This window comes from Cetorhinus maximus, chromosome 19 (assembly GCF_964194155.1).
Source record: "Cetorhinus maximus chromosome 19, sCetMax3.hap1.1, whole genome shotgun sequence".
Classification (NCBI taxonomy): domain Eukaryota; kingdom Metazoa; phylum Chordata; class Chondrichthyes; order Lamniformes; family Cetorhinidae; genus Cetorhinus; species Cetorhinus maximus.
The window spans coordinates 93,024,625-93,036,648 of NC_135897.1; the positions used below are offsets into that span (position 1 = coordinate 93,024,625).

At 47.4% G+C, this 12,024-nt stretch overlaps 1 protein-coding gene across 2 annotated transcripts in view; it reads left to right on the plus strand.

Moving 5' to 3' along the window:
* Positions 1-2,950: 2,950 nt before the first annotated feature.
* slc2a2 (solute carrier family 2 member 2) overlaps positions 2,951-12,024 on the plus strand; it is a 46,812-nt gene continuing 37,738 nt past the window's right edge. For both annotated transcript variants that reach the window (XM_078564398.1, XM_078564399.1), the window contains exons 1-2: positions 2,951-3,074; positions 7,727-7,822. In XM_078564398.1, the coding sequence (XP_078420524.1) occupies positions 3,039-3,074; positions 7,727-7,822 (132 nt within the window). In that variant the 5' untranslated portion in view covers positions 2,951-3,038. The remainder of the gene's footprint in view (positions 3,075-7,726; positions 7,823-12,024) is intronic.

The window sequence follows — 12,024 nt, forward strand, 5'->3', positions numbered from 1 at the left end:
AAGAAGAGAAGGGGAGTCCTCCCTAGTGTCCTGGCCAATATTTATCCCTCAATCAATATCGCCAAAAAAACAGATTGTCTGGTCATTCTGGACAAAAGAGCTGAGTTCAAGAGGTGAGTGTTTGAGGGACATGCTAGACCTGATCTCTTGTGAAGAGGAACTGTAGCTAGGCCAAGGTACTTACTTAAAACTAGTTTATTTACATTATGTACAATATACATAAGGTGGGTCACTGAGAAAACACATCTCCACTAAGAGCTGTCCATCTGCTGTACAGGGTCTCTAGCACGTAACTGGCTGATGTCAGTGCTACATCATAATCTACATCATAGATTAGCATCTCCTTTCTGTTAACCCTTTATACTACACCTCCCCACAAGTGTACAATCTACGTTTTAACAACTGTATTAACTATGTCCTACAATTTACACCACATTTGTTTTTGGACTACTTATATGACATTGGTTTCTTAAACTATTTATTTGGACCTTGCGCCTCCTTCCCCCAGTCCCCCACCCTTCCCTCACCCACCCCGACCCCACCAGTCTCCCAATAAAGGCTAAGTCTCTGCGGAGCCTTCACCGCTCTTCCAGACAGTGTTGTTGAGACTGCCCCACAGGGTGAGAGGTCTGGGACTGGGTTCTGGGATGGGTCAGCACTGCCCGAGGTGCTTGGAGTATTTTTAGTGTCTTCATCCCCCATGTTGTGGTGATCAAAGGCTTGCTGTCTGGTGAGTGTGAGTGCAATGAAAGCTCTCCTGTTGCTTCAGATAGTACCAGGTGGTGTTTGGACCAAATATCTGTGTGGGTGGTAAGAATGAAGCCTTCTGCCTTGTGGTCACAGATCCAAACTACTGGCTTGGAGTTGAGGATGCTCGGGTTTTGACCCGGAGTCAAGTATTACACTACTGTAATAGTTTTTACCGAGGTTCAGCACCTCCTCTCTCCCCCTCTTGTGGTGAGCAGGGGGTGACACTAGGTTGCAGGTGTGTAGGCAATAGCTGGGGGGTATAGTTTTAGACGGCGGCAGATGCAGCCTGACCTGCCGAGTGTTTCCAGCATTTTCTGTTTTTATTTCAGATTTCTAGCATCTGCAGATTTTTGCATTTGCCTGTGATTTTAAGTCTTTGTCCATCATGGAGTAAGTGTCAAACATGGCTCAGTGGGTAGCACTCTTACCAAGGAATCAGATGGTTGTGGGTTCAAGTTCAACTTTAGAGACTTGAGCCCACAAACCAGGCCGACGATGCAGTGTAACACTAAGGGAGTGCTGTCCTGTTGGAGGTGCCTCCTTTTGAATGACGTGTTAAATGGAGGCCCCATTTATCCTCTCCGGCGGATGTAAAAGATCAAACGGCCACTGTTTCAAAGAAAAGCAAAGGATATTTTGCTGCTAGCTTATCTCATTTGTGATGTGGGAGCTTGCTGCAAATTGGCTGCTGCATTTCCACCAACAGAGTCTGCACTTCATGGGCACTTCATTGGCTGTAAAGCATTTTGGGATGTCCCGAGGCTGTGAAAGGTGCTATAGAAATGTAAGATATGCCTGTATCTTACCTTTCATAACCTGGGGTAGCGATTGTAATTTTGATGTATTGAATGTGAGGGGGCAGCCTCCCTCTGACTGGATTCACAAAAAACAGGGCCACATCAGGGAGGGTTTTACACATTTGACTAGGGGGTGGGAACTCAGAGGAAAATCGGATGGGGGACGGTTCATATTCTAGGTGACAGAGTTTACTCAGTTTACTGCTCCCAGTTAATTTGCATGCTATTCTATCCACACTCTTCCCTCAGTATTCCCTGTCGCATATCACTCAATATCCACTGTCCCATTTTCCTCAGTATCCACTGTCCCATTTCCATCAGTATCTAATATTCCATTTTCCTCAGTACCCACTGTCCCATTTCCTTCAGTATCCACAGCCCATATCCCTCAGTATCCACTGTCCCATATTCCTCAGTATCCAATGCCCCATATCCTTCAGTATCCACTATCCCATTTCCTTCAGTATCCACTGTCCCATTTTCCTCAGTATCTGCTGTCCCATATCCCTTGCTATCCACTGTCCCATATCCCTCGGTATCCACTGGCCCATATCCCTCAGTGTCTGTTGTCCCATATCCCTCAGTATCCACTGGCTCATATCCCTCAGTGTCTGTTGTCCCATATCCCTCAGTATCCACTGGCTCATATCCCTCAGTGTCTGTTGTCCCATATCCCTCAGTATCCACTGGCTCATATCCCTCAGTGTCTGTTGTCCCATATCCCTCAGTATCCACTTACCCATATTCCTCATTATCTGCTGGCACATATCCCTCAGTATCCACTGTCCCAAATCACTCAGTATCCACTGTCCCATTTTCCTCAGTATCCGCTGTCCCATATCCCTTGCTATCCAGTGTCCCATATCCGTCAGTACTCACTGTCCCAAATCCCTCAGTATCTACTGTCCCATATCCGTCAGTATCCACTGTCCCATATCCCTCAGTGCCCTCTGTACTTGTGATTCTTTCTATTTGGGTGCCACAAACCTCTCCCATTCCTGTTCAATGTAACGTGATTATTGCAACATCAAAAAATCTCACTGCCAAGTCTAACTTTGCTCTGACTCTGACCAGTAATATGTGCACAGATACACACACACATGACCCTAACCCTAATTCTCACACCCTCTCACAGCCCTCAGGCACACTTGCAGACTCTCACTGTAACTCCCTCACACACACACACGCGACTCTCACTGTCGCTCACACTCACACCCTCTCACACACACACACACGTTCACAAATAACTCGTTCACGCACAGACACAGGACCCCCCACATTCCTATCCAGACAAAGAGAGGAATCGATCCTTTCCTATATCACAATCCAATTCAATCAAGATCTTTGGCTTGATAGGAATTTGCTCCCGATCGGGGCGGCTCCTTTAAGCCGCAGAAACTCACGTCAGTTAAATAGGAAGGATTCATGTCCAGGTAACAGTGTCAGTGTCGGTCCCGCCTCTGTAGCATTTGGGATTCCTTAGCATCGGGGATGGGGAAGAGCAGCGCGGACAGGGGACCGGGAAAGGTAAGAGAGAGACTGTCACTGATCCCGGGATCTCCCGCTCCTTGGTCCATTTCACAGGGAGGGGGAATCATTGAAACTCACATCGGATCCCTGCCTTGTCCCGGCTCCCTCACACCGCCCGTCCCGGGCTTCGGGACGCCTGGGTCCCCCTGAAACCCCAGAATTTCTATAGCGCCCCACAGGGCTTCAGATCGCCCCCAAAGCGCTTTATGAAGTGTGTTTTTTTTTTAAAAAGTGTCATGTCGGGAACGCAGCAGCCAATTTGCGAGCAGGAAGCTCCCACAACCAGCAATGTGATGGACCCAGGCGAGAATGCACCTGCCTTATGACAGGGTGACTGAGATGGTTTACATCCACCCCCAGATGTCGGGCTGCACCTCAGTTGAGTGTCTCATGCCCAAAGAGGGCACCTTTCCCAACAGGGCAGCACTCCCTGCAGTACTGCACTCGCAGAGTCAGCCTGGCTTATGGGCTCACACCCGTGGAATGGGATTTGCAGGACTCTCAGGCTGCTGCTGCCTGTCAGATACCTGAGTGAGTGTCACTACCACCCCCAATGAAATGATTTGTTCATTTTGATGGTTGTCAAGGAAGAGTTGGAGTAATTTCTATTCGGATGTGTATTCAGGGCATGTCAGCCTTAGAGCATCACCTGTAAATACTGACACACCTACCATGATTAGCAGCAAGTATTAACACCTTCCTGGCACTGACAGAAAAACATCGCTAGTAATTTGTGGACAGCAGTGAAATAATTACTAAAAAGTCAAAATATATCTGATAACTGGAATCACTGGCAGTGTGTGAGTATTCACAAAGGGTCCTTGAAGAGTGTGTCAGTATTTTCCTGGGGTCCCCGGGAGTGTGTCAGTGTTTACAGAGGGTCCCTTGGAGTGAGTATTTATAGGGGGTCTCACGGACTGTTCTAATATTTACAGAGTGTTATTGCAGAGTGTATCAGTATTTACAGAGGGTCCCTGTGAGTGTGTGCGAATTTACAGAGGATGCCTTGGAATGTGTCAGTATTCACAGAGGAATCCCTGCGGAGTGTGCCAGTAATTACAGAGGGTTCCTGCTGAGTGTGTGAGTAGTTCCAAGGGTTCCCCGGGAAGTGTGTCAGTATTTAAAGAGCATCCCTGCGGAGTGTGTGAGTAGTGACAGGGGTTCCCCGGGGAGTGTGTCAGTACTTACAAAGGGTGCCTGGGAGTGTCTCAACATTTACTCGGGGTCCCGGGGGTGTATCATTATTTGCAGGGGTACCCGGGCATGTGTCAGTATTTAGAGAAGGTCTCTGAAGGTGGGTCAGTATCTATAGGGGATCCCTGAGAGTGTGACAGGATTTACAGGATGGGGTCCCTGAGTGTGTGGCAGTATTTTCAGGAGGTCCCTGAGTGTGTGACAGTATTTTCAGGGGGGGTCCCTGAGTGTGTGACAGTATTTTCAGGGGGTCCCTGGGAGCGTGACAGTGTTTTCAGGGGGTCCCTGGGAGTGTGACAGTATTTACAGGGGGGTCCCTGAGTGTGTGGCAGTATTTTCAGGGGGTCCCTGGGAGCGTGACAGTATTTTCAGGAGGTCCCTGGGAGTGTGACAGCATTTTCAGGAGGTCCCTGGGAATGTGACAGTATTTTCAGGGGGTCCCTGGGAATGTGACAGTATTTTCAGGGGGTCCCTGGGAATGTGACAGTATTTTCAGGAGGTCCCTGGGAGTGTGACAGCATTTTCAGGGGGTCCCTGGGAGTGTGACAGCATTTACAGAGAGTCTATAGGAGTGAGTCTGTGTTTACAGGTTCAGACTGCCCATGGTGTCATTGTCCTAGATTGAAAGTTTACTCAGTTTTTTAGTACTCATCCGATTTTCTGTACCCATAGCAACCGCGCCAGCCCCCACCCACCCCACTCCAGCCCCACCAAAGATGCTGACACCGCCCATGCTCTTTGATCATAGGGTCAAGATTTCATAGGTGTTGCCTGCCCTCTGACCCATCACCCAGACGGAAAGAATTGGTGCACAGTGGTGTAGGAAGGGTTAATTTGGCCGAGTTACCATGTCGCCACAGGCCCAGCAGGGGTCAGTGGGCAGTGATTGAATGGGTGGGGGGGTGTTGTGGCGGGAGGTTTGTTCATCTCTGGCTCAGTGGTGATGAGCTGTCACCGTCCAGCCTGAGATCTGTAAATTCAACGCCTTGAGAGTTCCTGAAATCAGTGGATGTGACGCAGTCTACCGGCTGTTACTTAGGGTGAGGCGCTACAAGCGAGCCTCCCTCGATGTTGAACACTCTCTGTTGCCTGGCTGATGCCACCATGCCTTACAAATATTAAAGTGAGTGCTGGGTGGATTCTGTCAACACAGAAAGCCATTCCTCTTCCTGTAATCAAACAGCTGATTTAACCCATAGCCAAGATATTTTAGCTCCCTGTTTAACCTGATTTGTCACAGCAGAGGCTGGTATATCTAAGAATTGATGACTCATCTGGTATTTGAGTGTCAGCCTTAACTCATATTTCAATAATGCCTCACTACAACAACAACAACATCAACATGCATTTATATAGCACCATTCACACAGTAAAATGCCCCAATGTACTTATGGGTAACTTTTTAGGTTTGTTGCTGCATTGTGAAATGAAGCACATGGCAAGATCCCATAAACGGTCATGAAGGACAGAACTAGTTAACCCTGTATTGGTTGAGGAAGGAATGTTTACTGGGTCACTGAAAAGGTAACGTCTAGCTCAAAGGAGTTGACCCCTGGCGGTTCTGTACCCTCTCAGTACAGAGAGCCCCTGTGGAGTGTGTCGGTATTTACAGACGAGGCCTGTGTTTCCAGAGTTGGCACTACAGGCAATGCCGCTCACCTGCCACATGCTGGAAGTTCAGAGAGTAACTGGGTGAGACTGCCTGTCTATTCACAATGATGTCAGAACATCATGCCAACTTCAATTGGTGATTGGCTGACTTCTCCATCCACCCCCTATTCCTTAACCTCCCCCACCCACTTCTAGCGATCATCCCCCTTCCTTTCTCTCCCACCACCCTCCCGGTCCCCTTCACCCCCTGTCCCCTCATCTCCTGCCCCCTCCCCATTTTGTCCCCTTCTGCCTCTCATTCAATGTCCAACCTCCACTTCCAATCCCTCACCTCATTCCTCACCTCCCCTCCCAATCTTTCCTCATTCCTCACCTCCCATTCCAATCCCTCCCCTCATTCCTCACCTCACATAAGACCATAAGACATAGGAGCAGAAATTAGGCCAATCAGCCCATCGAGTCTGCTCCGCCATTCAATCATGGCTGATAAGTTTCTCAACCCCATTCTCCCGCCTTCTCCCCGTAACCTTTGATCCCCTTACCAATCAAGAACCTATCTATCTCGGTCTTAAATACACTCAATGACCTGGCCTCCACAGCCTTCTGTGGCAATGAATTCCATAGATTCACCACTCTCTGGCTAAAGAAGTTGCTCCTCATCTCTGTTCTAAAAGGTCTTCCTTTTACTCTGAGGCTGTGCCCTCGGGTCCTAGTCTCTCCTACTAATGGAAACATCTTCCCCACGTCCACTCTACCCAGGCCTTTCAGTATTCTGTAAGTTTCAATCAGATCCCCTCTCATCCTTCTAAACTCCATCGAGTATAGACCCAGAGTCCTCAAACGTTCCTCATATGTTAAGCCTTTCATTCCTGGGATCATTCTCATGAACCTCCTCTGGACCCTCTCCAGGGCCAGAACATCCTTCCTGAGATACGGGGCCCAAAATTGCTCACAATATTTTAAATGTGGTCTGACCAGAGCCTTATAAAGCCTCAGCAGCACATCCCTGCTTTTATATTCTAGTCCTCTCGAAATAAATGCCAACATTGCATTTGCCTTCCTAACTACCGACTCAACCTGCAAGTTAACCTTAAGAGAATCCTGGACTAGGACTCCCAAGTCCCTTTGCACTCCAGATTTCTGAATTCTCTCCCCATTTAGAAAATAGTCTATGCCTCTATTCTTCCTACCAAAGTGCATGACCTCACACTTGCCCACGTTGTATTCCATCTGCCACTTCTTTGCCCATTCTCCTAACCTGTTCAAATCCCTCAGCAGCCTCCCCGCCTCCTCAATACTACCTGCCCCTCCACCTATCTTTGTATCATCTCTCCTCCCAATCCCTCCCCTCATTCCTCACGCACACTCCCAATCCCTCCCCTCATTCCTCACCTCCCCTCCCAAACCCTCCCCTCATTCCTCACTCACACTCCCAATCCCTCCCCTCAGTGTCACCTCCCCTCTCAGTCCCTCCTCTCATTCCTCACCACCCCTCCAAATCCCCCTCATCCCTCACCTCCCCTCCAAGTCCCTTCCCTCATTCCTCCCCTCCCCTCCCATTCCCTCCCCTCATTCCTCACCTCCCCTCCCAGTCCCTGACCTCATTCCTCACTTCCCCCCTGAGTCCCTCTCCTCACTCCTCACCTCCATCCCCAATGGCTCCCCTCATTCCTCACCTCCCCTCCGAATCCCTCCCCTCATTCCTCACCTCCCCTCCGAATCCCTCCCCTCATTCCTCACCTCCCTTCCCAATCCCTCCCCTCGCCAGCTTCCTGTAAAAGGGCTTGCAGTGATCACCCTGTGGATAGGTCTCTAATTATTGCTCTTCTGTTATCCTCTTTCAGGAACTGACAGGGCTGCTGCTTCTCTCTGTCTTTGCTGCCGTGCTTGGCTCAATGCAGTTTGGTTATGGGCTCGGAGTTATCAATGCACCCCAGGAGGTAAGATCACCACTTAAACCCACTGCAGTTAATGACTGCCTCACCCTGACCCCTTAGCTGATTGTCTCACAAAAACAAAGTCTTGCATTTCTGTAGCACCTTTCACAATCTCAGAATCTCCCAAAGCGCTTTGCAGCCAATGAAATGTATTGTCTGTTGTAATGTAGGAAATGTGGCAACCAAGTTACACGTAGCAAGATCCCACAATGAGATAATAAGCAGAGAATTTTTCTTTTAACTGATTGTTGAGGGATAAATATTGGCCTGGACACAGACAACAACAATGTTCATTTATATAGCGCCTTTAACATAGTAAAACGTGTCACCATGCTTCACTGGAGCGTTATCAAACAACATTTGAGACTCAGCCACCTACAAAGATATCAGGACAGATGGTCAAATGTTTGGTCACAGTGTTGGCTCGTAAGGTGTGTGTTAAAGCAGGCGAGGTGGAGAGGTGGAGGGGGGGGTGTTAGGGAAGGAATTCCAGAGCTTAAATTCTAAGCAACTGAAGGCACAGGCGCTCCTGGTGGAAGGGTTCAATCAGGGATGTTCAAGAGATCAGAATCGGAGGAGCGTAAAGATGATTGTTGGGCTGGAAGAGATTACAGAGATACGGAGAAGTGAGGCCAAGGAGGGACTTGAAAACAAGGTTGGGAATTTTAAAATGGGGTTGTTACCGGCCTGGGAGCATTTCCTTGCTGTTCTTTGAGCAGTGTTGTGGGGTCTTTTATGGTTGCTGAGAGGACGGGATAAAACAATGGATGGAAATACATTTAAAAATAAATTCAGTCCTTCCGGAGTTCAACAATTTTAGATCATGAACGCTCTCCTCCATCCCCACCCACTTTCCGATCCCCCCCCTTTTTTTTTCAATAATTTATATAGATTTTTCTTTTCCCACCTATTCCCATTGTTTTTAAATGTATTTCCACCCATTGTTTTATCTCTACCTTTTAGCCTTTTTCGATTCCTTCCCCCCACCCCACCCCCACTAGGGCTATCTGTACCTTGCTTGTCCTGCTTTCTACCCTTAATTAGCACATTCCTTAGATAATATCACCACCTTCAACACCTCTTTGTTCTTTTGTCTGTGACATCTTTTGGTTATCTCCACCTATCACTGGCCCTCTATCCAGCTCTACTTGTCCCACCCCCCCTTAAACCAGTTTATATTTCACCTCTCTTCTATTTTTACTTAGTTCTGTTGAAGAGTCATACGGACTCGAAACGTTAACTGTGTTCCTCTCTGCAGATGCTGCCAGACCTGCTGAGTTTTTCCAGGTATTTTTGTTTTTGTTTTGGATTTCCAGCATCCGCAGTTTTTTGCTTTTATCTATGATTCTGAGATTATGTGCCCAGGTGAAGGACACACTGAGCCACAGCTGATGGCATTTTCTTCATGAAAGACTTTGTGAGGTTTCCTTTCTGAGCTGAAATGGATGCAATGACCTTTAGTCATATCCTCAAACCACCTGGGGATGAAGTGAGGAGTGGCAAACCCATCTGTTGTTCAGTTATTGTGAAATAAATCATGTGCAAACTGCCTAGTGACCAATTTACAGGGAATCAGTCTGCTTTTGGCTCTCTTCCCCCTTATAGATTAATTAAACTAATTTTACACTAAGGCTTACACAGGAACACAAGAGAATCTAACCACCTCCCCTTGACATTCAATGGCATTACCATTGCTGAACCCCCGACTATCAGCATCCTGGGGGTTACCATTGACCAGAAACTGAACTGGACTAGCCATATAAATACTGTGGCTACAAGAGCAGGCCAGAGGCTGGGAATTCTGCAGAGTGTAACTCACCTCCTGACTCCCCAAAGCCTGTCCACCATCTACAAGGTACAAATCAGGAGTGTGATGGAATATTCTCCACTTGCCTGGATGAGTGCAACTCCAGTCAAACTCAAGAAGTTCAACACCATCCAGGACAAAGCATCCCACTTGATAGGCACCTCTTCCACAAACATTCACGTCATCCACCACCAATGCACAGTGGCAGCAGTGTGTGCCATCTACAAGATGTACTGCAGCAACTCAACATGGCTCTTTTGACAACACCTCCAAACCTGTGACCTCTACCACCTAGAAAGGTAAGATCAGCAGATAGATGGGAACACCACCACCTGGAAGTTCCCCTCCAAGCCACTCACCATCCTGACTTGGAAATATATCACCATTTCTTCACTGTCGCTGGGTCAATACCCTGGAACTCCCTCCCTAACAGCACTGTGGGTGTACCTACACCACAGGGACTGCAGCGGTTCAAGAAGGCAGCTCACCACCACCTTCTCAAGGATAATTAGGAATGGGCAATAAATGCTGGCCTAGCTAGTGGTGCTCGCAACCCAATAATTAATTAGAAATAAACCAGAAACATAAGAACAAGAGGAGATTATTCAGCCCCTCCTATCCCTGGGTTATCACGGTTTAGTAGTTAGGGCTGTATGCCAGCAGGCGTTTGTCTAAACCTGACACCAGAGGTTCAAGCACAAAATCCAGTGCAATGCTCCAGTGAAGTATTGAGGGAGTGCTGCGCTGTTGGAGGTACCGTTCTCAGGAGAGTTATTAAACTGAGGCCCTGCCTGTACTCTGTGGTGAATTTAAAAGATCCCATGGCACAATTTCGAAGAAGACCGGAATCATTCTCCCCAGTGTCCTGGCCAATGTTTATCCGACATCACTAAAACAGTTTATCTGGCTATTGCCTAATTGCTGTCTGTGGGATCTTACTGTTCACAGATTGGCTGCTGCATTTCCTGCATTACAACAATGACTACACTTCCAAAAAAGTACTCAATTGGCTGTAGAGTGCTTCGAGACATCCTGAATGCTACAGAAATATAAGTCTGTCTTTCCTAATGTTACCCTGTAGGTTTTTTAAAAAACATGTTAGTTCAGCTGGCCATTAAAAGAGGCAATTGTTGCGTTTAAAGCAAAGGATCATCAAGAGATGAAAGTGTTGGAGCCACTTCTGTGTGAGTCATTGTAGTACTGTTTCTCACTCAGTGGAGCATACTCATTCACTCCGGGGTCTGGGCCTACGTTCCTGCTGCTCCAACACTGCTCAGCTCTTCTTGACTCCAGGTCGCTTGGCCTCAAGGGCCCAAATACATGCTCCATCATTTAAGCTCCAAATCTCCTGCCACCCTCTCTGTGCCCCCCATTTCTCATCTACCTTCTCAAGCCCTTGTTCCCCCAAGCCTCTCTCTCAACCTCCTGTTCCCTCAGTCCCCTCTCTCAGGTCACTGAATCCACTCTCCACTTTCTAAAACCCCCAATCCCCCATTCGTATCTCTCAGGTTACTCATTCCCAATCCTTGATTAAAACTTCCATTATCCCCCGACTTGCCTCTCTCAGCTTCCTAGCATCCTTGTCAGTGACCAATGGGGAGTCTTGTAGGTGGCTGATACATTTCTTTCATGGGATTGTTTTGGCTGGAATGTGTAGTTATTTTATAGAGTATTGATTCTTGTTCCGATGGCTATTGCAGTCCGGGAACTGAGACTGACTGGAAGACTCTCCATTGTTGTCAGCAACTCCTTTAGTCACAATCTGATTCATACAAGGGCAGTATTAATTGCCCATAACAAATTAGCTTGAATTAAGTTTAGTAATCACATAACTTCCTTGGATATTTGCTAATGTTCCTTCGGTGGCCACCTCCACTCTTCCAATGGAATTCATGCCTCTTTTGAATGCGTAAAGTACACCACACAAGAAGGAATAATACTTCATTACTTATGTTGAAATAACTGAGGGTGAAACTGTGAGGCATCCAGGAGAATCGGTCAGCTCAACACAAAAGCATGTCCAGCCAATGCAGAGCAGCACTATTTTGAAGGAGAGTAGAGAAGTCCTCCCCGATGTCCTGGGCCAATATTTATTGCTCAACCAAAAAACAGAAACTGAGAAAAAAGACGGTCTGGTCATTATTTCTGTTTGTGGGAGCTAGCTGTGTACAAATTGACATTTCCTACATTACAACAGTGACTTCAAAACACACTCCATTGGCTGTAAAGTGCTGAGATGGAGAAAGGCACTATATAAATGCAACTTCTTTCTTTCTTCCTTGAAACATCTCTGTGGTGCATAAAGGGCATAATGACCAAAATAAATCAGCATGATTCTTCAATATGTGAGCATGACTTGCAAGACCAGCAATTATTCCCCATTCCTAATCCATCTTGA